We start from the raw sequence: 24300 nt of genomic DNA on the forward strand, positions 1-24300 counted from the left end.
GTTGCATAACCATCTTTAGTTAATCAAACAGTTTTATTAAGAATCTAACATATGGTGAACACCAGGGCAGGTAGGGTAGAGGCAGGGAGTTGGTGTTAGAAATAACATAAAGAGTATGGTCCTTGCTCTTAAGTTTACGGTCCAATTGAGGAGCTCAAACTCCCCCCCCACCACCACTGCTGAAAGAAAACAAAACAAAACAGATTCTACCGTATATTCATAGGCTTTGCTACAGCTATTTGCAAATGTCTTAAAAGCAGTACATTATTTAAAAAATATTAAGTACCAGTATTACATAACATGCTGTTGTTTTAAATAAATAATCATAAGAATGGGTAATTTTTTTATTGCTACCTATAGTAGTTTTAGGGAACTATAGAGTAAATTAGTATTTATGACTGGAATCAACCCTCAACCAACAGATTTTTTTTTACTCCATTTATATCATTAAGGTACCATGTATGGCCTTGTGTAAAATGCACACCAAAAAAATTAAGTCGTGATTTCTTTAATACTGAGTTTTTTCCAGTGTTTCTGTTTGAATAGCCTACTATTGTTTCCTGTAACTTAATCTCACAGTCCCTATATCATATAAAAAAAACTATTTCAATAGCATGAAGCAAAGAAATTGGTTTTTCACTTAACGTAGAGTTAGTCAAATGGGAACCTTCTGAATTCAATTATTTGTAACACAAATGACGTTGGTTGTGTTTACTCTATTGGTGACAGGATTATTTAAAAAGATTCTAAGCATGATTTTTATTCATACTAATTGTCAGCCATCCACACAGTGATGGCAACTTGGCAATCAATACATCTAATTCTGATAATTATATGTAGACAGGTTGCATAAAGTTTTAGGAAAACAACATAGATCTTTTTTAATTTAAGCACAGAGTTCATTATCTAATTGACCTTCTAGCTCCTTAGGTTGGGGCTGAGGGAAAATCTATTCATCTTTTAACTGATTTAATGACCCAAAGACTGATCTCTGTTTTTTCCTGGCTCATTCCGTCTACATTGGCCAACACATGAGTCATAATCTTTACAAAATATTTGCCAGGCATCAGATATGCATATAAACTATTAGAACTACATAGGAGTCTAGACAGCATTTAGTCCAACTCTCTTATTGTAAATATGAGGAAACTGGGAAATTTTCCCAAGGTCAGGAACTCTTTTCTGTCCTGGCTCTGTGCTACCAGACACAGGGATTTGGTAAGATTTATGCTCATAAGAAGGAACAATACATGAGAGCATATGTTATATCCGACCAGCCACTCTAACATAAAGGTGTCAACTCAGAGTTCACCCTTGGAAATTGGTCTAAGGCTGTATTTCTCAAGGTGTGGGCTACAGTTCACCTGTATCAGAACCTCTTGTAGGTCTTGTTAAAATGCAGATTCCAGAAGCATTACCCTAAATTGAGCAAATCAAAATTGGGGGGTGGCCTGGAATATCCATGTTTAATGAGCTCTTTCTGTTATTCCTATGCGTACTAAAGTCGAGAGCCACAGTTTTAAGTTATAGGTAGGTGGAAGTCCTGAGATAGAAGAAATCGTGAATTAATTAGCAAGTCATGACAAGCATATGTACCTTTTTCTGAATTTTTATTTCTACTTCAAGGTTTAAGCACAGCAACTTGAAACATAATTTGGATCATTTTGGAAAACGTAGATTCATCCTTTCACAAAAGCATTTCTGAACACTAAGCCGTACACCTAAATCTTTAAGAAACATATTTACATTGGATTTTTAACAACTCTTTTCTTATTGAGGTAATCTTAAAAGTATTAACTTCAATCACTCCTTTGTTCATTTGCTTTCTCTCCCAAAAGCTGCTTTTAAAGTTTGTTCTTCAATTGTTTCTTCTTGTTGAATTTTAACATGACTGTCACTTGCACAGACTACACAGAATTCCTAGTTTGGCCACGTGCCATGTAAATATATAAGATGTTCTTGCAAATGACCTCTGAAAAGGACCTTCATTTCCACCCACACCCACCTACGCCCCCCCACCCCTGCTGCGTTTTTACATTCATTGCAATGCTAATCGCCAAAGATGTTTTGACTTATGATCACTTTGAATCTCCTTAAGACATGCCGTTACTTACTAATAAATTAATGTAATTTGTGTTACAGATCCATTTGATTCCCCAGCGAATGCAAATTACCATGAAAGCTTAGAGAACAGTCATAGATGCACAGCAACTTTCCGCATCCTGGGATATTTTGGCCTTAGGCTATGAACACATATTAATTCATAATTCTGCAGAAAGGGCCATAAAATGTACTGATTTTCAAATAGCATTTTCCAGAAAATGACTAACACCTGAGAGCTCTTTGTTTTGTTTGTCTTATTTTGTTCTGTTTTTTAACTCTTTCAGGAGAAATAAGTGATGATTCTCATTCACAGAATCTTTAAGAACTTTGTTCCTGACTTTCAATTTTTATAGTTGCTGGTGGAAAGTAGAAACACAGAGCTTTGAATGGCTGCTTAGAACCAGACGGGAGGTCACCATAGCAACTTCTTAAGGCAAGCACAGTGCTATTGGTCCCATTTCATGGACATGGCAGCTTTGGCTTCTTGGGACCCAAGGCCTCTATTTTGGTAAGTGACAGAAGGAGAAGCAGACTAAGTCTCTTCCTTCTTTGTGCAAAACCTCATCACCACCCTGCTAGTCAATACAATACTTTAACCACACTAGTTAAATAAATCCGAAGTAAATTTCACTGCTATTCACACTGCTATCTGCTATTTCCAGATTTATAACTTTGTGACTTAATGTAGTCTTAGCGAGGAGCTGCAAAATTTTATATGTTTTAAATGCCACCATTAAAATAAAATCCCTCTAGTCTCTTTTCTCTATATGATGCAGTAGAGAAGGGGTAGAAAGTAGGTACAGTTGGGCCAATGGGAAGCAGACTTCACTGAGAAGACAACTGAGTTCCAAACGTGGCTCTATTATTAACTTCCTGCGTGATTTGGAACAAGCCCTTGAAGTCTTTACGTCTCAGTTTCCTCATCTGTAAAATGAGAGGAGTGGTCAGCCCAGGTGGAGCAGCTAGGCTATCCCTTCAGTGTTGTCTGTTGTGGATGCTGGAGCAGGAAACAGCAGTACACAAGCCCGCAATGTTCCATCCATGGACTAGAGGCCACCACACCCAGATTACAAGACATCAAAACCTTCATTTTCTCATCTGTAAAATGGGAATAATAACACCTACATCGTGAGGACTAAAATAGCTAATATATGTACATGTTCTTAGCTCTGTACCTGGCAGGATTATGCCTTCAATCCCTGAATCCCAGCCCCTATTTCTAGCTCTGTAAGAAAGAGCTAGAAAGAATCATCTCTCTACCTTGGGAAGCCTCCAGCTTGTTTTGTTATGAGAACACATTTGCTGTTATCTTGCTTGCCATTTCCAAATACCCTAGGCTTTTTTGGATACTGTCCTTCGATCAGACTGCTTCAAACACATATTATTGCTCATCTTCCAAGGTCAGAGTTTAGCTCTTATTTTCTGACATGAGAACAGAAATATCCAGTTCTTTCTTCACACTAGTATGACGCAGTAATTGAAGACTTTTCCACATATTTTTTTATTGAAGAACAAGAGGTTTTCTTTTAACATTTGTGGAAGAAAAGAAATAGAGTTCAACCCACCTGATTGCTGCTCTGGTAAGAGCATTATTATCAATTGTGTCACTGGTATATTCAAATAACCCCATGAAAATAAAACCATGACTGCAAGAACTGCTTTTAAAATTGAAGTATAGTTTTGTTTTCATCCCAGAGTAGCTTTGGAAACCAACAAATTCAGTGTTATGAACTAGGAAAGATTGATGAAATAACTTCTGAGGGAGCCAGTATTGCTTCCAAAATCAGCTTACATGTTTGAAAAGCACTTACAGTGACTTAAAATAATCATATCCAAAGAAGAATGCATAGAGTGGTTTTGATTGAGAGTCCCCTCACCTGTCCCCATCCTCCAAAACAAACAAACCCTTTGTTTCCACAGCAGTGGAGACACGCAGTAGGTGAGAGTGACACTTGCCTTTTCTTCTGGTACTTCCCACCCCCTACCCCGCCCCCGCTCCCACCCCCAGTGACAGAACACTGTTCACTCCTGAAGAGGGGCTTGCAGTTCTGCCCCAGATTCTGCCTGACGAAGTCACACAGTTCCCCTCCCTCCCGCAGCCACACCCTTGCTGACTTTCACTTTTCTGGACTCTACCTGAAATAGCCCTCCCTGTCTGTCTTCCTCTCTTCTTGAAAAATATCTACTCTTCAAGTCTCAGTTTACATGTTTGTGACCTGTCTGCCTCTCTCTTCCCCCAATTTGTTCTTGCTTCTTCTGACTCTCCAAAGGACTTTATGCAAACTCCTATTGACATGCATCACACTCCAGTGTCATTATTTGTTTACTCATTCATTCATTCCACAAATGTTTATTAAGCACCCAGAGTATATCAGACACTATCCTAGGTCCTAGGGATTCAGCAGAGAGCAAGTTACACTTGCTTCTTGTCTGCACAGAGCTAAAGACTAGAAAAAGGGCAGCTATGCAAAAATACATAAAATTTTAAAAGGAAGGTGCCATGGCTTATTAATTAATATAAATATAAGACAATATGGCATCTGGCATATATCTGTTTTCAGTCTGGTTGCACCCATCCTGCACTGGGAGGCACTCAGCATTTGGTAAAGAGTGAACAAAGTGTTAAGAGTGAAGAAAAAGTCTCAAACTTTTCTTCAAAAAAATATAAACAGAATTTTCATCTTAAGCTTGCAACAGAATACAGCCTCTGCTAGGCCCTACTAACTCAAAGTGGTACTTCTATCTGCAAAACTGAATGCAGATTCTATTTTTAGTGGGTAATCTAGTGTTTACCTTAACTGTGAGATACCTAATTATAAGCTGTCATTAGAAAATTTTATTCACTGTACTTGCAAAAGCAAACTCACCAAAAATAGGACAATTTTCTTATCTTTTAGTATATTCAAAATATATCAATTGTCTCAGGGAAAACCCACAGGAGTCCAAGCTGTATTCCTGTATTTTAGCTGCTTCTGGACTACACACCGCTGGTAAGGTCAACAGACACACCAGAGACTCTCTCGCCATTAGGGTTAGGCTTGTTTTTTTATTTTGTTTTGGGGGGATGAGGGGTTTTTGTTCATTTGAGCCATCATAGATAAAGGCTGCTCACACATCTGAGACTGGCTTCTTCTGGTCTATGAAACACACGAGGGGCACTGCCAGTGACGTAAAGGAGAAAGGACTCCTCTGTAGTTACTGCAGCCTTTTTGTAATCCTCTCTAGTAACAGGACCAAGGATTTTAGGACTCAAGCAAATCCATTAATAATTACATTGTAATTTTCTTCCTAATAAGTTCAGCTTCCTTTTCCCAGGCTACCCTTTCTTCAACCATTCTAGTGGTGACAAAAATGACTGGTTAGAATTTTCACTCTCATCCACCTTATCTTCTTGTCTCTAACTTCTAGTGGAAGTGCGAATATAAATGAGCAAATAACAGAGAGGGAGAAAAACAAGGGCTCTCAGAGAGATTAATCGGTCCCTGAAAATCTGAAAGTGACTTCTGTCATTATTACAAATCGATATACAGGATTTCTTTAAACACTAGATAAAAACCATATAATATGTCAAAACCATGATTAAAAGGTAAATAAAAATATGAATTTTCACAAGATCTTGGATTTATTTTTGTTTAAAAAAAGGTATACAATAGATGGTTTTCTTCTTTCCCTCTCCTCATATAATGATGATTGCATTAGGGAGAAGTTTCAACATTTCCATTGTGTATCTGGGCTTTTAACCTCTCCCAAAGATCAGATAAAGGCTGCCAAACCAAAAAGCATTCTTGGCTCATGTACGCAGCTCATTCTTTAAATAGGAGATTCAGCATGTCCGAGCAAGAGCAAAGGCTTCTCCAGGGTCTTTATCTATTGATTAAAACTGTACAGGCTATTCTGCTTTAAATGAGTCTTGAATACTCTCTAAAATAAATGTTTTATTCTATTTTGGAGTAAAAGGTGTAAAGGGAAAAATGAGACATACATATACCCCCCGACCCTGCAAAAATATGCTATATTACATTTTTTTTGCCCATGATATTTCTATAAAAAGCTAGAAGCAAGAAAAAAAAATCTATTTGGCAGCGAGATTGTAGTTTATCTCCTGAGAGGAAAATTCAAGACCAAGTGCCAATTACTACTCCACTGGACAAAGGTTACTTGGCAGCTCTCCAATACATATTAGGAACTGCCCTGAGACCTTTATTTAAACTATCGATATGCCCCACGTCTCAAAGGAAGTTGGAGAAACCTTTTCTCTGTGATTCTAACGGTTATGATACCAGGATTCCTAGATTCTCAGGAGCAGGCATCACACTGTGAACAGATTTGTCTAAATTGAGAATTCCTCCAGTTTCTTTTTTGGTCATTAGCTTTGTAATTATTACAAGTGGTATATCAGCCAGGGAAACAGAAACCACTCAGTCTCAGAAAGAAGAAATTTAACACAAAGAATTAGTTACATCGGTGATAGAAGAGCTGAGACGCCAAACAGGGGATGGTGAATTCTGATGGAAATTCAGCAATTAGCAACTGCAGTATGCCACTATCTGGGGCAGAAGCGGGAGAGACACAAGGTGGAGGTGATGTTACCAGAGAGCACAGGTGATCGGAGCATGAGCTAGATCAACAGTGGAGGACTCACAGCAGAAACTGAGACCACAGAGGGAAGGAATAGTCCAAGAGGAGCTAGAATCATGAAGGCGATACAGCAACTGCTAGAGACACCACTAGAAGCACAATGAATATGCAAAATACACTGGCTTCTTCCTTTCCCCTACCTTACAGTCTTTTACCAATGCTTCCATTGGTCAAGACTACCAGGAAAACAGAGCAAAGAAGTCTGGGAAATGTAGTTCCCTGAGATGCAGAGCCAAGCTGAGGAAGTTCAGGGAATAGATATGAGAGCACACAGGTAAACGTCACAAAAGTAGCTATAGCTAGACTCACCATTTGGAACCTCTGCTTAGCTTGAGAGGTCTTCATTGAAAAAACAAGCCTCAAGGCTACCAGCTGCTAGAAACTAGCAGATTGAGAACCTTGATTGCAAGGATCCATGAGTCCTCCCTGAGCTGCAGAGCAAAAATGTTGAACATATTTTTGAGTCTTCATATCTCCGTGATGAACTTGCTGGTGAGAAGCCACATTTGCCCATCCGTGAAAGATCCAAAAAGTTTAACAAATGCTTTCAGTCAAAGAATAGACTTCAGAGAAGGAAATCAATGAGTCCATGAAGTGCTTGTCCTCAGAGAATAGGGCAGATAAGCCTAAAATAAAACCTAGAGAAGGTATGGCCGTCAAAATGATCGCTTTAGATGTCAGTGATTAACCTTTGGTCACCCTGCTTTGGATCACAATTGATCTTAACTCCAAATTTTCACGTGACTGGTAGTAGCACTTTTCTAAGTCTTTATCTGCCAACCCAAATACATCAGCCTAGTTTTATACCCCACTTAGTGGAACATAAAAATGATGAAAGCTAAATGGTCTTCCGAGAGAGAGCTTAGATTTTTTTAAAAAAAAACACTGTCTCTATTAGTTTAATAATATTCATCAGCATAGAATCCTGATTTTTTTAAAAAGTTACTTAAAGACATTTTGGAGTAGTTTTCTCTGCATTGTTCACTGGGTTTAGATAGAAATGCCTACCCTTCTAAGCCCAGTTCAAATGTCACCCATGAACCTCTCCCAGTCTTCCTCCTTTTTGCTGTGTTAGCATCTTGGATAAGCCTAAATGGGTGTACTTATTACATTATATTGCAATTATTTGTTGCCAGTCTCTCTCTCTCTGCTAGTGATTTAGACCAAGACAACCTATCAAAAGCAATTTAACTTCATAAATTGGACAAATATAAGGCCGGTCTGTACTATAGTTTGGTCCAAAATTAATATCCTCAGTCACTGTTGCCAAGTTTGATCCCTTTGTTATAGAACAGTGTTGTTCTGCAACAATTTGTGGGTCCAGAATTTAAGCATTTTTGTCAGTTATTTCAAAATTGGGAGCAGAGATTTTCTCATTTTGCTAAATTATTTTTTTCAGTTAGTTGTTGCTACTCTATGTTATTTGTAAAAGTTGAAACAACCAAAATATCTAATTTGGGAGGTTGGTTGAAACAAATGCCTAGTACTAGATGACAAATTGGAACAACTTTGAAGTCCAAAATTGATTGCTAGGAAACAATATTTAAGATATATTTTCCTTTTTATAGAAAATATAATGATGCCTACTCATCTTTGACTCTAGCTCACAGTATATAATAAGCATCTAGTAAAGGGGTATGTGCTATAGACTGAATGTTTGTGTCCTCCAAATTCATACGTGGAAACCTAATTCCCAATGTGATGGTATTTGGAGGTAGAGCTTTGGGAGGTGATTAGGTCCTAAGGGTGGAGCCCTCATGAATAGGGTCAGTGTCCTTATAAGAAGAGATCCCAGACCCCAGAGAGCTTCCTCATCCCTTCCACCAAGGGAGGACACAGCAATAAGACAGTCCTCTGTGAACCAGGAAGAGGGCCTTCGTAAGACATCAAATCTGCAGCATCTTGATCTTGGACTTTCCAGCCTCCAGAACTCTCAGAAACAAATGTTTGTTGTTTATAAGCCACTCAGTCTGTGGTATTCCGTTATAGCAGCCCAAATGGACTAACAGTGTAAATGTAATTTTGTTTTTTCTCCTTCTGAGTTCAATCCATATCGATAGGTGGCACCCACTCTTTCAGGCATTCAACAAATGTATATATTGAGAGATCTTTCTTTGTCAAAGATTTTGCGTGAGTCCATTAGTTCAAGTTTGATTCTACTGATCTGAGATGCTATTTTTCAAAATGGGAAATAAACATTGTTTCTCTCAGTGTATTTCTCCAATTCCCAGCTCCCCCCATTCCCTACTCCTTCTCCCCAAATGTTAAGCAGAAGTCCATAAACCATATGCTGGAACAAAGTTATCCCTCTCATAAGTTATTTTCCGCCCCACTGTAAGAATTTCATTTAGACAACACTCCTGAGGGCTCTCCATGTCAGAGCTGTATATTACCACTACAGGCAAGGAGAGAAAAAAAAGAATTAGCAAGCTCATAAATTGTTCTTGAGTGGTTATCTGCTTCCACAATTACACAGGACAGGGTGATTGCAACAGGCATTCTTTATAACTGATCCTGTCAATGTGTGGACTGGTGTCATTTCCAGTGTATAATGCAGAAGATGTGAAATCTAATTTGGTATATTAATGAACATTAGTGGTCTATAATCAGTTTATAACAAGAAATCAGTTTAAAAAACAAGCAATTGACTTGCTTAAAATGTAATTAATAAAATCACTAATTCAGGTCAGAATTAAATTGTTTTCGGCAGGACCTTTGTCGGAGTTACAGTAAGGTGCAAGCCCATCAGAGTACTACGGAGAAGTGGTTTTCTCACAGAATGAAAAGGACTCCACGTACAGTATACACCGCAAAGTACACGTCCCACAAAGATTGGTGAGTGGGTGTGCTGTGATTTTTTTAAAAAGATTTATTAGCATGAAATAAGAATAAAGAGGCAGTTTGGATTATAAGAATGTAAAGGTCATATTTTAAAGTAATTTCCATAAAAGAAAGTATTTGCTGCAACATCAACCAAAAGTTTTAGTGCTGAAGTTTTAAATGGCCGGTGCAAGTAATAATAATAGCAACAATAATAGCAACATTCTCATATTCGGCTTTTTATGACATATCTTTTCATACGTTATTTCATTTATTCCTTCTAACAGAGAAAATGTCACATACATATGTGTATGTGTGTAGTGTATGTACCTGCTTCAATATAAACAGCAAATTTGGGCACATTTCTAGAGAGCACACCAAAGAACATAAACACAAGAAGCTTCTGGCATGGTGTCAGATGAGGGATTGTTGACCTGGAAGTCTATGAATGGGGCCTGTGAGTGTACAGGGTTCCTCACCGTCCGAAAAGCCTTCCGTAAGCTGAAATGGAAGAAGCAGTTACCTTAGGACACATCTTGCTAACGGATGCACAAAATAAATTGAGAGAGAGAGCCCAGATGCTCACAGGCACAGTTCAAAGCTATGGTGCCTGGATGCTGAGATGCTGAGCGTAGTTCCCGGGGAAGGAGCTTGGTGGTGACATCGTCGCTGCTCAAGGTGTGAGCTGCCTCTATGACGGCTCGCTGCAAGACACATGCTGAACACTATTTTCACTTTTTGCCTTTTTTGTAAAATCGAAAATCCTCCTTGGATTCCTTTTGGTTAGCGAAAACAAGTACTAATGTCGGTCTTTGGTAAAGTGGCATAAAGTGAACTTTCAAAAATCAGGGTATACCTCTATGTGCATTTTTCAGGAATGAAATGCTCATTAAATATATAATAATAGCAGGATCTAAAACTTTAACTAGACTCCCAAAGTGGGAGAGAGTCTGTAACCTGAAAAAATTGGAAACCACTGTTGTAGCTAGATGCTACAGTTAGCAAGTTAAAAACTGTAGCTCAGTTAACCTAAGAGTTCTCCAAATGTAGGTTCATTGCAGCATTTAGATCTAGAGAATTCTGCTAAAATTGCTCATTTTTCTGCTGTGATCCCAGTTAACATGGTGAAGAAGTTGAGCCTCTTTTTTATTCATTTGGGAGATTTTATTAGAATACAAAGGAAGAGATGCACATGTGAAAAAGATGTTGCTACTGAGTGTGGCACCCTGTGTATTTTCTGCTAAGCCAGGCAATCTGGGGCGGGAGGCAGACTGCGTCCTGGTGAGCTATACACTTTGGGAAGCCAAGCAGGTTCTCTCAAGTCACCAGGATGCTGGTTTTAAAAACTGTTTTGTTTATTTGTTAGGTCATCAAAAAGTGACAGTCTCAATCCTGAGACACACTTCTGTTACAAAGCAACTCATGAACAGAAAATGTATATCCATTGGGAGCAAAACTAAATCACCCAGAATCACCCAGAATTAACTGAAACATTGCCACACTCGTTCCAACTACTGAGATTAGCCGCAGATATCAGCTTCTCGCAATGGGAAATCATACAGAGGTGATTTATTCTCATTAAGTCCATTTTCTAAATGCTGTTCCTGAGAACATGTATCGGTTGCCTGTATGTCATCAGCCAGGACCTGATTTGTGCTTGTGTTCTGATTTTCCTCATCATAATATTCCCCCCAATACTCTGTTTTATAGTTATATGTGCAGTCGATCCCTATATAGGAATTTATGTTGAAATAGATACCACAAGCTAGGAGATGCTAAATTAATTCCATTACTCTCTTTTGTGGGGAAGAAAATGCTTGTTGTTGACCAAATACCAGCCTAACTGGCAGCTCTCTGACTGGGTTAATATGTTCCGGAATGGTGTTCCTAGTAGTTGGAGTGTTCATTAAAACATTAATTCTGGGTGTATCCTAGAAACACTAACACAGTGAGCCAGTAAGTATGAGAATAAATACGCATGTTCCCTTTCACCAAGAATCCAAACCACGTGTAACTTTCTATTACCAAGCCATCGAGATTAGGAAGAAAATTGTCCTTAATGCCAACATAAACAAGGTCAGCTAGTAACAGGAATTAAAACAAGAAAAACAAAACAGAAACCAGAACCACAAGCGTAATGAGTAAAAGGACGGGGTAAATGGAGTTCAGGGGAGAATCTGTTCTGAGGAAACAGATTATGAAATGAGCAGTGAAATGTCTGCATCCTTCAAGCCAGTGGACCCCAATTGACCCAATTCTGCCCTCACATTATAGAGTTCTTCACAGTGTCTCCATCCCCAGACCCTAATTAAAAACAAAAATGACAAAACCACTGCAGCAACATAACCCTCTGGGGCTCAGCTGCCTTTCTGCCCGGAGAGCAGCCACGCAGGTAATAACCTGGTGCCACTGCTCCACTGGCTTCTTCTCGCATCCTCTCAGGCTCTGTGCTGCCCTGGTACCTCCAGCTCATGCCTTACAAGCCCCAGCTCTTTCTATCCATCATTTCCTAGAGAGCGAATCCTTCAAGCAAGGCTGGGAGCCAATTCTGGATTTGACAGGTGTCTGACTTGGAGAGATCTCAAGCTTGTGTCTTGAGCGCTCAGCATGGGCCCAACAGCTTGTGTTGCTTTCAAGGAGGGCTCATTCAGGACCTTCCTGAGTACCACAGAGCTTGGTGCCCTGTGACCTGGAGCGTGCCACCTCATCCAAATGCCAGCACACCTGTCAACCAGGAAAAACAAGGCAAGGCCCTATGTTCACGGACGTTAACTCTGGTATCCCTGCTGTGAGGGAGCAGCCGTCTGATGGGGAAATCTAATTAACAGGCATCTCTTGAGCAGCCGCTGATGTGCTCTCCACCTGGACAGGCTGTGGGTTCTGAGATGGGAGAGCAAGACGACCGGCTTTAGAGTCTGAATCCAGCTCTGTCTCTTGCTAGATCCAGGCTAGGGTGACCTTTCATTAAATTGATTCCTCAGCTATTGATTCAGTGCCTGCCACCTGCCAGTCATGATTCCAGGTGCTTCAGGAACAGCAGTGGACAAACAGGCCACTTATATTCTAGCAGAAGACAATAAATGTCATAAATAAGGAAATTATATCAATGTTAGAAGATGAGAAGTACAGGAAAATATAGAAGTGGGACAAGGTGAGACCATCACAAGAGCCGGGGATGGTACCTGCTGTACACGTTGCAGTAGGAAGATCAGGTGGTCAGGGTGGACCACCGTGGAGAATGGGAGATTGGCAGAAAGGCATGAAGGATAGGAAGAATTAGGCAGGGAGTTATTTGGGTCATCCAAGGGAAGAGTGTGCCGGGCAGAGAGACTGGCTAGAGCAAAGGATTTAAGACACGATGGGGCATGGAGGTCAAGGAACAGCGAGGAGACGGCAGGAGTGGAGTGAGTGAGGGCATGAGTGAGAGGAGAGGATGCTGGGGGTGGGCGGGCGTGGGGACCACTGTCAGGAACAAGCCCCCTGTCTCGGCTCTCGGCTCCGCCTGGGTACCATGGATATAATAAGATGCCTTCTGCGAGGGGCTGTGAGAACACGATAATACGCGTGAAAGGATCTGCGGAGCACAAAGTAGAGCCTCCATAAAGATCAGAAAAAGTGGGCTTCCCTGGTGGCGCAGTGGTTGAGAGTCCGCCTGCCGATGCAGGGGACACGGCTTCGTGCCCCAGTCCGGGAAGATCCCACATGCCGCGGAGCGGCTGGGCCCGTGAGCCATGGCCGCTGAGCCTGTGCGTCCGGAGCCTGTGCTCCGCAACGGGAGAGGCCACAACAGTGAGAGGCCCGCGTACCGCAATAAAAAAAAAAAAAAAAAAAGAGATCAGAAAAATTCCCCCCACCTCTTTAACCTCAGATGGCATAACTAGTGCAAATGAGCCCAAAATCAGGGCTGGGAAATGGAAGCTGTGTCCCACCACAGAGTAACAGAGGGCAAACATTTTAAAGCAAGGTGTCTTTTTTACAACAAACTTGAGCCTTTTCACCCCCCTCCATACCCACTCCCCAGCCAGCAGTCCAAGCTCTTGGCCACCAAAGCCCCCGCTGGAGACCCAGGGTCGAGGGAGAGAGTCAGAGATGCAGGAACGTTTTTGTTTTACATCTTTATTGGAGTATAATTGCTTTACAATGGTGTGTTAGTTTCTGCTGTACAGCAAAGTGAATTAGCTATAGGTATACATATATCCCCATATCCCTTCCCTCTTGCGTCTCCCTCCCTCCCACCCTCCCTATCCCACCCCTCTAGGTGGTCACAAAGCACTGAGCTGATCTCCCTGTGCTATGTGGCTGCTTCCCACTAGCTATCTATTTTCCATTTGGTACTGTATATATGTCCATGCCACTCTCTCACTTCCCCTTCTCCCCGCTGTGTCCTCAAGTCTGTTCTCTAGGTCAGATGCAGGAACTTTTGTTCACAAGGGGGTCCCCTTCCCCAGCCTGATCTCCCCTCCTCCATCCCACTTCCATGCCTTTGGGGTCCTATCCTGCAGTACAGTGTCATGTGGACCTCCTTGGGGTGTGCCACTGGGTACAACTAAGAGTCCCCCATTTCACTGAAGAGCAAAACATGTGTGGACCAGCAGGTTCTTGGGAAGGAGGGGGGCTGAAGAAGGGACAGCAAACAACTGGGGGGGCCTTTCCAGAAGAGAAATGCTTGGCGCCAGGGGGTCTGAAGGGCTGCTCCTCTCTGGCGCCTCTTGGGGGTGGAAGAAGCTAGTTGCCACTTCTCTGGCTGGGGTTTCACCTCCCTCTCTCATTGCCAGTAAGAGGTAGTAAAATGCTGACATGAAAAGAGAGCAATCCCCCCATTCCTACCTTGGAGGTGCAGGTGCTTGGATGGACGTCCACTACAGCCAGACTTCCAAAAGCCAGACCATTTCTTGCAGCAAATACGTCTTTCCTTCACGCAGACCTCCCTTCCCAGGGATGAGGCCAACACAGTGAAGTGCTGTGGATTCCTTGCCAGCAGGACCATAGGCTGTGGTTTCCTTTCTAGCCCTGACCTTACAGCCTGGAAGGAGGAGAGAAAATGACAAGTGACAAGAAGGGGCAGGAGCCCTCGTGGCCGCCCTAGGATCTGTCCCACTGGTGTGTGATTGAGTTCCAGGAATTGTTCACCCTAGTTGTCTGCCAGCAGCTATCTCATTCCTCTTCCTCTACCGAGAACGAGCTCTCCCTCCCTGTTCCACACAGGTCACAGCTAAAAGAGTTGGGTCTTAGGTCAGAGACACAAATATCTGAATCCCAGCAAAAGCTCGCCCTTGTCTATGTTTACTAAGATGGGGCTTCAAAAAGAAAAATTAGGCAGGGACTCTGGCCTCAATGCTTTCTTAAATGAGCTGGGGAGAACAAAACTAGCACAAGAGACCAGGGTGAGCTTTGGAAGAAAGCATACAATTAATGTGTGATAAGCAATGATCAAAAAGGAGGAGAGCCAGGAGACCTGGAAGATTCTATGGAAGATGAAGAATCTAAGAATAAGGCCAACAGGGCAACCAGACTGAGGATGGGATGTTAAGGACGAGTACAAAACAAATTGCATAAGCGGGGTGAGGCCAGGCTAAGTAGGATGTTGAAAGCAGGGGGAAAAGGTTAAAATTCTCCATTGAGAAATTCTCCATTAAGAAATGCGGGGTCACTGAAAGTTTCATGCTTGAGGCTTATGCTGCTGAGGAAAGGGCAGCTGCACATCCCACGTGAAGCCCCCTCCAGACAGCACATCACACGCTCAGTTCCTCACCAGGAACAAATGCTGCCCTCGTGCCGGTGAGCGGGCAGCCGCAGACAACGTTCTTCTTGAGTGGATCAGATCTCTGGGGAAGCTCCTCGACCCCGAGACTCTATTTCTGGCAGCCAAAGAAGGCTGCCAGGACATGGGAAGTTCTGCATAGGAAAATAACGTCAGCTGCCTCTGGAGGAGAGGCTGGAAGCAAAATCGCTCTGAAAAGTCACAGATGGCAAGCACAGACTGCACTGCTTTGGCATCCTCCATTTTTGTTCTTTTATTCTGCATTTCCAGGTTCTAACCACAGTGGCCCGGGAAATATTTCATCACAGACAGAGCGCCGGGTTGGGTAGAGGGAGGGGGGCAGTGAGGAGGGGCTCCAGGTTCCCTTACTACTTGAAAGAATCCTCTCCTGAGTCTGTTGCCAAAGCCTCACCAACCAGCAACAGCTGGTAGCCAGGACTCTCACAGCTGACCCCTCACCCTCCGTGTCATGTCCTCTGTCACTTCTAAATCCACCCACGAAGGAAGGAGCTCTCTCTTCTTCCTTTTCCATCTGGCAAGGACTTCCCTCGGGTCAGGGCTTCTTCGTTCCCTACTGGGTCATCACAGCTCAGCTGGAGGCTGGGTTGTGGGGAGGATGGTTGCTGCTGTGAATAGAACCACTGCTTGTATGAAAAATACATCCTCTTTCTCTCTCTCGCAATGTTATCCATGGTTGAGAGCACTGACATCTTCTTTCAGAGAATAGTTAGGGCACACGTACTCCGTGCTCCACAGCAAGTGCTAGATGCTTACGTGGTTGGTCTGTGTGGTTGCTGAACCCCAATAACTCTCGGTGCCTTCACCCAGCTCCGGTCTGCCCATCTTCACCAGCGCTCTGGGAGACCACGTGCTACACAACAAGGCAAGAGCCAACTCTGCAGAGAACCTCTGAAAAAAGTCAGATGTAAAGAACCCATCTGCCCACTTAGCAGCCTCTCAGCTCTCAGCTGGTTTTGTTACCAGTCAAATCGTTGCCAAACCACAGGCCTCTGTGTCTCCTGGTACTAAAGTACAGACTGAACCATGGCTTCCTCATTATGCAACTTGGCTAAATGTCAGAGAATTAGAGGAGCTCCGGTCCGGCAGGTCAGCCCCACTGGGAGTGCGTTGGCAAGGGGGGCATCTATGAAGGCAGCAGCTGGCCTGGCCTGGCCACGGATGTGGTGAACATTTGGAGGATGCTGGGCCTGTTTGGAGGTCAATGATCTCAAGGAGACCTGCTCCAGGCTCCTACAAGTGGAGCTCCAGCCAGTGCTGAGATTGGCTCTTGGAAAAGATTGCTGGCGCTCTACCGAGCAACACACGCTGAGGCAAAGGTTAGGCTGGGAGAAGTTCCCAGCTCTAGTTATGAGATACGTTCTCGGGCTTTTCAAAGACAAACCCCAGGTCTTGGCTTCCCTGCCTCTGAATAAGATGTCTCACTCAGCCTAACTCTACGCCCACCTACCATTAAAGGTAGGGAGGTGAGATGCTCAGCCCGAGGGGCTGGATCCCACCAATACATTCCGGCTCCCACTGCATTCCTGAGTTATAGGGATTGTTCCCCTGGTATCTAGTCTTTCACAAATACGTGGTGTTGTGCTCTGTACCACGATATTCCAGAGTAGTTTCTCCCAACATCACAGAGTTATAAAAATATATTGGCAAGGGTTGCTGGCCACGTGGTATTTTTTCTTAAACCACAGTGTTTTGGCTACAGTGAGGTGTATATCACTTGTTTAAAATTCGTGCCATTAATTAATAGATGTCAGCTTTAATCCTGCCTGTCATCTCTTTCAAGACCAAGTGTTCCTTTTGTTCTAAAACCAGAAATCCCAAGAATGAAGTATATGGCTATGGACTTGGGCAGGTTGACAGTTACCTGCAGCCTCCCTCTACCACCTTTCCTACCCTGTCCTTGCCTCTGTGCTCACCTCATACCTGGGATATGCAGCTTTCCAACACATCACTCCAGTTCCCCTGACGTTCTAAGGATTTCCTTTCTTCTGGAACAGCCAATCTCTCAGGGAACGATAACCCATAAAATGTCTAAAAGCAGAGGTGGGCACTTGGCATCCTAACCCTCTTGACCCTCTTCTGAGCCACATGACCATCTTGAGGGCCATCCTGTGCTTGAGGGCCAGCTGTGGCTTATTATGCAGTCCACTAAGCCTCTATCCCCGTGGATAGAGGAGATCACAGCTGGAGATCATAGGCCAGCAGCCGTAGGGATCTGCACAGGAACCTCCCCAGTGCAGAGCTGGGGACCAGAACCAGCTCTGTGTCTTTAGCCTCATGGCAATTTCTATTCAGCCCAGTTTAAAATCTACTGTATCCACTTAGGTCTTAGCCACGAAAAGGCTACCTCTGGACAGTCAAGGTAAGCTGTCTCTCCTGCTATGGAGACTGGCATTCTTTATGTAATGTGTTGGGCTAAAGTACACCCATCTCCTCTTCTGATGAGATCTGCTGCCACACACTGTGTTTATAGAATCAGCACGTCCTTGAGTTTGTATTAGAGCCCAGAGTCGTCTTCAGAGGGTTACAAGGGACATAAACTCAGGACGTTGGTTAGGTCAGTAGGTTTTCAGGGTGACTGAAGGCTACCATAAAAATGCACTTACCTTTATCCTTTCCACCTAAAGAGCACACTCCTGAGTGGACTCCATCAATCTCAGCTTTTTCAAAACCCTTCTTTGGGTGTCAGGGAAATGTCCAGGGCGTTCAGACAGCCCAGGTGGGGTGGGGTAGGGGCGGGGGGCATTGTAAACCTGGCTGAGGTAATGATGCAATTCAGTAGGTAGTCACAAGGCTGGAGGAGAAGGAATTACTGGGTCTCTATCTTTAAGAAAGAACCGTCAGCAAACTAATAGCTGGTAACAATGTTTTCCTTTACCCAAAGTCACTAGTGAAAGGCAAAAAGTACCAGTGTTCACTCAAATATACTGCCCTGAACAACTTGGGAGAAAAAAGATTTTTAGAAATTGATTCTAAGCACACAATCAGAAATGCGAACAGAAATTTATATTCGATTTTCACTGCACTGTTATTTATAATAGTGAAAAATCAAAACTGACCTACATTAGGATAAGAGAAATAGCTAAATAAAATGAAGGCACATCGGGCTTCCCTGGTGGCGCAGGGGTTGAGAGTCCGCCTGCCGATGTGTGCTGTTCCTGTTACTGTTACTGGGAGGGTGACTGGAGGAAACATGGAGTTGCAGGGAAGCAGAGGAGAGCAGTAAGTGAAAGATAAGGGGTTAAGATCGACAGGAGTGGGGCAGAAGTTATGGGAAAGTGAGATACTAATGAGATACTAATGAAAATGCGACCTCAGTGTACCACATGCTGACGGGGCTAAGGACATTCAAGTTCCACACGTCATCTCTTAAAAGACCTACTCTTCTCTCTGATCATAAAAATCATATAACTGATTCTTAACCCTTGAACTTTCAAGAATCTCAGTCATATTTAAAGCTTAATTACAGGGACTTCCCTGGAGGTCCAGTGGTTAGGACTCTGAGCTTCCACTGCAGGGGGCATGGGTTTGACCCTGGTCAGGGAACTAAGGTCCCACATGCCATGCAGCCAAAAAAAATAAAATATATAATAAAATAAATAACTAAAGCTTCATTACGGAAACTGGGTAGCCCAGCCCAGCCCACCCCCCAAGATGTTTTTTCCTAACTTAGTCTTGACTTTCTGCTATTGTATGTAATATCCTTGTTCCTGGTTCCTTGATTTTATTTTACCAATATTTTCTTGTATCATACCTGTGGTCAGCAGATAAAAATCTTGCTTGGTGGAAAGCTGAGTATTTATCAACAAATACATGAAAATGTGATCTTCAGCAATAGTCCTGGGAAATAGTTATCCCCATGCCGGGTCTTGGTTTTCCAAATGCGGAAACTAAGGTGAAGATGTGTCAAGTTGTGTACTGTTGTGTTACCTTGAGTATTTGCATGTTGAAAGAGGGTGGTGCTTTAAGAAAGACGTGAATTACGGAGTGGAATTTCTAATGTGAGTAGGGGAGAGCTTTGCCTTTTTCATATACCAGTAAGCATAGTTCTGTCAAGTGATGTCATGCTCTTCTTACGGAAACATAGCTCAATGATTAAAAAAAAGATGGGAAAAGAATTATCAGGTGATGTAGAAAGTAGTATTTGGCCTCCAAGGGGACACAGACAGGAGGACCAGGTACAGAATGAAAAGAGAAAGGGGTGAGGGAAAGCTGAGCAGCTTCAAATGAAAAATTAAATTAATTTTAAAATCTAATTTAAAGCAAAATAGAGCAGCAGATGTGGAGGGAGTTAAAACTCCTCCTTGGATTGTATATTCCCTAAACTTTCCTGTTCTTTCATTCAGCTTGAACATCATCCTACTTATACCAAATAGCAAAACTGGATTAATTAAGAAATAAAATACTCCAGACAGTTCATTTCTAGGGATTGTTTGTACACTGCATGTATGAGAGGAAGAGAATGCTTGCAACTTTAATTTCTCCGGAAAGAAAGACCACCGACACTTTCTACCTGAAACTTTCAAAGCATGTTTCCTGTGAGGACATCCTAACGATCTTTAAGGTCAAGAATCGAGTATTAGTAAAATACATATTTATTTTTGCAGTCCATTTCTTCTTTCAATACATACGTATTGTTGAATAGCTTCTGTGAGTCAGAAGCTGTGTGAGCTTCTGTGCTGTGTTTCAGAGACAATTCGAATGCCAAGATACAAAATCAAGTCACAGGTCATATCGGTCAAGACTTCTGAGCAGTTGTCATCAGCAAGACAGGTCACACCAAGAAATGAGAGACTAAAACTGCTTCTATGGTGCTGTTACAGGACAAGTGTAAAATAAAGCAGCCACTGAGGAGCCCCGCTCGGAATCTTGTGCTTTTCATGAGGTGAACTTCCACCCCCTAGAAATGTGTGACTAGCAAGCCAGGATGCCCCATCCTCCCCCTCAGAGCTGCTGATTTGTCTCCTGCAGGCCACGGGCCTGACACCTGCCAGAATACCTCACAATTTAATCAAGGATGTTTTCTGGTTCCACCCTCACCTTGTGTAAAGTCATTCTTTATACACTGGGCTTTCTAATTAGTGAAAGCTCTGTTGAAGGCGTTTAAATGTTTTAAAAATCCGAACAACAGCTTTTGTATATTCCTTTCTGTACGTGTTTAAGCATCACAATAAAATGCATGTTCTAGTAACCAAGCAGGAGAGACCAGCTGGGAATATTTGTGTGCAAAGGAACTAGTGTTAGAAAAGGTGAGAAATCTCACTAGCCGACGGCAACGGCAATAAAACTAACATTTATTGAATGCTTACTAGGTGCCTACCACTGGGTTAGTGCATCCACGCTGTGTTAGTTTTGGGGGGCTGCCGTAACAAAGTACCACAGACTGGGTGGCTTAACAGAAATTTATCATCTCACAGCTCTGGAGGCTAGAAGTTTGAGATCACGGTCTCAGCAGGGTTGGTTCCTGCCCTGGGCTGTGAGGAAGACTCTTTTCATGCCTCTCTCCTAGCTCCTGGGGGTTTGTTGGCGATCTTTGGCATTCCTTGACTTGTAGGTGCATCACCCCCATCTCTTCCTTCATCTTCACATGCTGTTCTCCCATTGTGAGTGTCTTTCTGGGTCCAAATTTCCTCTTTTTGTAAGAATACCAGTTGTTCTGGATTAAGGCCCACCCTAATGACCTCATCTTATTTTGACCATCTGCAAAGTCCCTATTACTAAATAAGGTCACCTTTGCAGGTACTGGGAATTAGACCTTCAGCATCTTTGGGGGGAACACAATTCAACCCACAATATGTGTATTGTCTCATTCAATGTTGTAACGGCTATGATTGTCACCATTATTACAAACTGGGACTCTGAGGCTTAGAAATGGAAGAACCAAGGTTTGAATCCAGACTGTTTGACTCAAAAGGTCGTGCTCTTCATCACCACATGGGGTCTCCAGAGGAGCGTGAGGACTCTCCTGACCTTTCAGCCACTTGACTACAGGTTACGCTCTGTGATCATCCAGTCTAATCACAGGAATACTAGCTATGAATGGTTGAGCACCTTCTATGCATATTTGCCTTATCTCATTTAATCCCACCAAATAACTTTGGGAGTCAAATACTCTTTACCCCAGTTCACAGATAAGCAAATTAAAGGTCAAAGAAGGGCTTCCCTGGTGGCGCAGTGGTTGAGAGTCTGCCTGCCAATGCAGGGGACACAGGTTCGAGCCCTGGTCTGGGGAGATCCCACATGCCGTGGAGCAACTGGGCCCGTGGGCCACAGCTACTGAGCCTGCGCGTCTGGAGCCTGTGCTCCGCAACGAGAGACCACGATAGTGAGAGGCCCGCGCACCACGATGAAGAGTGGCCCCCGCTTGCCGCAACTAGAGAAAGCCCTCGCACAGAAACGAAGACCCAACACAGCCAAAAATAAATGGATGAATAAATAAATTTATTTTTTAAAAAAAGGTCAAAGACGCTGAGAATATTTGGCAAAGGTCGCAAAGTAGAGGTTGAGCCAGGATTCAGCCCATTCTCCTCCCCACCTAGATCCTGAAGATGTATCTCTCCCCAGTTTTTTGCTGTCTTTGACAGAGAGCTCAGAGAACGTTAGGCTCTCATTCAGTCACATTAAAAAATAAGAAGTCCAAGTAAATCTCACCAGTGCTGTTTTTAAAAGCGTGCACAAAACAAATCTCAATTCCTAAGAGTTTGAATCAGCCAGAGAAGATACAGGAAAATGGCCAATGTTTGTGTGATTACTTGGGCAACCTTGCCTGTGTTTTATAAATATGTAATGACGAATCAGCCAGGGCAGCCGAGGGGTTTTTCTAGATGTGGGCAGTTTTCATTTGTGCATGTTTGCCCAGCTATGTGTGTAGAAAGGAAAAAGACTTCTAACTATTTAGCATAACCATGAAACAAAACAAAAGGAGAAAGCATTTCACTCGCGCTTAGGTAAGGAATTTTAATCTTTCTTATATCTCTGTGTGTGTATTTTGGGGTTCATAGCAACTGACAAACTATTTAGAAGAGAAATGTATTGAGTGCAAAGAGAAGAGAGCCTTGGGCAGTGGGGATGTGTGCTGAAGAAGGACAGTTGACGTTTGGCAAGTGTCAAACACCACTAGCCATTGATTAGGAGGAGTCCTTGGCAAAACAATATTAAGATTTTCTGGAGGTTGTTGACCATCCACCTGTTTTCAGTTTTCTGACATTCACAAAAACAGAGAAGCACAGATCCTGACTCCCTGGAGCTTTGCAGTTTGCCAACTCTGTGAGAGCATTGGCAGCTTTACAGTGCCATCGTGTGGCCACTTCTCAGTCCTTTCCAAAATTCAGCTAGAGCCAAGCCTGGCAGGGAGACTGACTGATAGACAACCATGTTGGGCTTGTGAGAATAGGGCTGGCTAGTCCTCTATCTGATACAGGCAGCAATAGTGTGTGTGCTGGGGGAGGGGAAAGTCAGGGCTGAGAAGATCCCTGGAGACAGAGCAGGGGTGGGACAAGAGACTCCAAGCAGCTGGACTTGGCCATGTAGACAGCCAGCAGAGGAGAGGAAATCTACCCACTCGCAGTCATGATATTTGCTGCCTCAGTCAGGATTGGAACCTGGAAGAAACTTAAGCTTCTAGAGAAGGAGGAGGAAGTAGCAGTGGTGATGGTAATGGTGGTGGTGGTTATAATGGTGGTGGTGGTAATGGTGGTGGTGGTGGTAATGGTGGTGGTAGTGGTGGTGGCGGTCGTAGTGGTGGTGGTGGTGGTTATAATGGTGGTGGTGGTAATTATGGTGGTAGTGGTGGTGGCGGTCGTAGTGGTGGTGGTGGTGGTAATAGTGGTGGTGGTGGTAATGGTGGTGATGGTGGTAGTGGTGGTGGTGGTGATGGTGGTGGTGGTGGTGGTGATAATGGTGGTGGTTATGGTGGTGGTAATGTTGGTGGTGGTGGTAGTGGTGGTGATGGTGGTAGTGGTGGTGGTGGTAATGGTGATGGTGGTGGTGGTGGTAGGGTGGCCCATTTTGTGGGCATCTGGGGGAAGCAAGAGACGTGAAACAGAGCCTGCCACTGTTCCACAGGGTGTCTTAGTTCCTCTAACTAGAGTTTGGGGACCTTGCCCTATCCTGGTGAAAAACTATATTTGATTTCCTAGAAATGCAATGGCCGTGATTTGGAAAGGGCAGGGCTGCTGCAAATGCAGGGCTGGGGTGTCAGATACCTGGGCTTGAAGTCTAATTGTAAAACCCTAAGCACATTTTTAGCCTCTCTAAGTTCAGTTTCTTTATTGTACATTAGGGTGTTTGCTTCATGGAGCCGTTGTGGGGATTCAAGGAGACAATACAGAAAAGATTTAGCATAATGCCCAGCATATTATATGTCACTCTTACTGTTACTATTACTGTTATTAATATTATCCTTTTGGACTAGAGCACCAGTGTGTAGCTCCTCCTCATAGCTGGTCCTCGAAACATCCACACTTATCTGTGGACAGGAATCATGGCCATAATATACAGAAGGTGGATGTCTTTTTTTTTTTTTTTTTTTTTTTGCAGTACGCAGGCCTCTCACTGTTGTGGCCTCTCCTGTTGCGGAGCACAGGCTCCGGACACGCAGGCTCAGTGGCCATGGCTCACGGGCCCAGCCGCTCCACAGCATGTGGGATCCTCCTGGACCGGGGCACGAACCCGCGTCCCCTGCATCAGCAGGCGGACTCTCAACCCCTGCGCCACCAGGGAAGCCCTGGATGTCTTTTTGATAAGATTTGCAGACTATTAAATATAAAAAGCCACAGGATCTAGTCCATGTAGCTGTTGGGCCTTTCATGTTAAAAATTCCAGTCAGTAAGTCAGAGAACCTAAGTATATCCATCAACTTTTGATTTGCATTTTTTATATTACCTGTCTTTTCCCAACCCCTTGGTTCTCTGTGATAATATTTTTTCTCCTGACACTCACTGTATCAGTCAGAGTCTCAG

General features: G+C 43.2%; 1 protein-coding gene across 7 annotated transcripts in view; it reads left to right on the plus strand.

Moving 5' to 3' along the window:
- MAN1A1 (mannosidase alpha class 1A member 1) overlaps positions 1–24300 on the plus strand; it is a 204711-nt gene that overhangs the window by 174904 nt on the left and 5507 nt on the right. For 6 of the 7 annotated variants that reach the window (XR_004352483.1, XR_004352485.1, XR_004352487.1 and 3 more), the window contains exons 13-15: positions 2457–2611; positions 9452–9576; positions 10928–11125. Coding sequence is in view for 1 of the 7 variants with exons in the window: in XM_032650906.1 (XP_032506797.1) it covers positions 2388–2400 (13 nt within the window). In the remaining 6 variants the exon portion in view is untranslated. Of the gene's footprint in view, positions 1–2387; positions 2612–9451; positions 9577–10927; positions 11126–24300 lie in introns of those variants that run through there. The other variant, XM_032650906.1, reaches the window with a different exon arrangement.

The sequence above is a fragment of the Phocoena sinus genome, chromosome 12 (assembly GCF_008692025.1).
Source record: "Phocoena sinus isolate mPhoSin1 chromosome 12, mPhoSin1.pri, whole genome shotgun sequence".
Taxonomy (NCBI): domain Eukaryota; kingdom Metazoa; phylum Chordata; class Mammalia; order Artiodactyla; family Phocoenidae; genus Phocoena; species Phocoena sinus.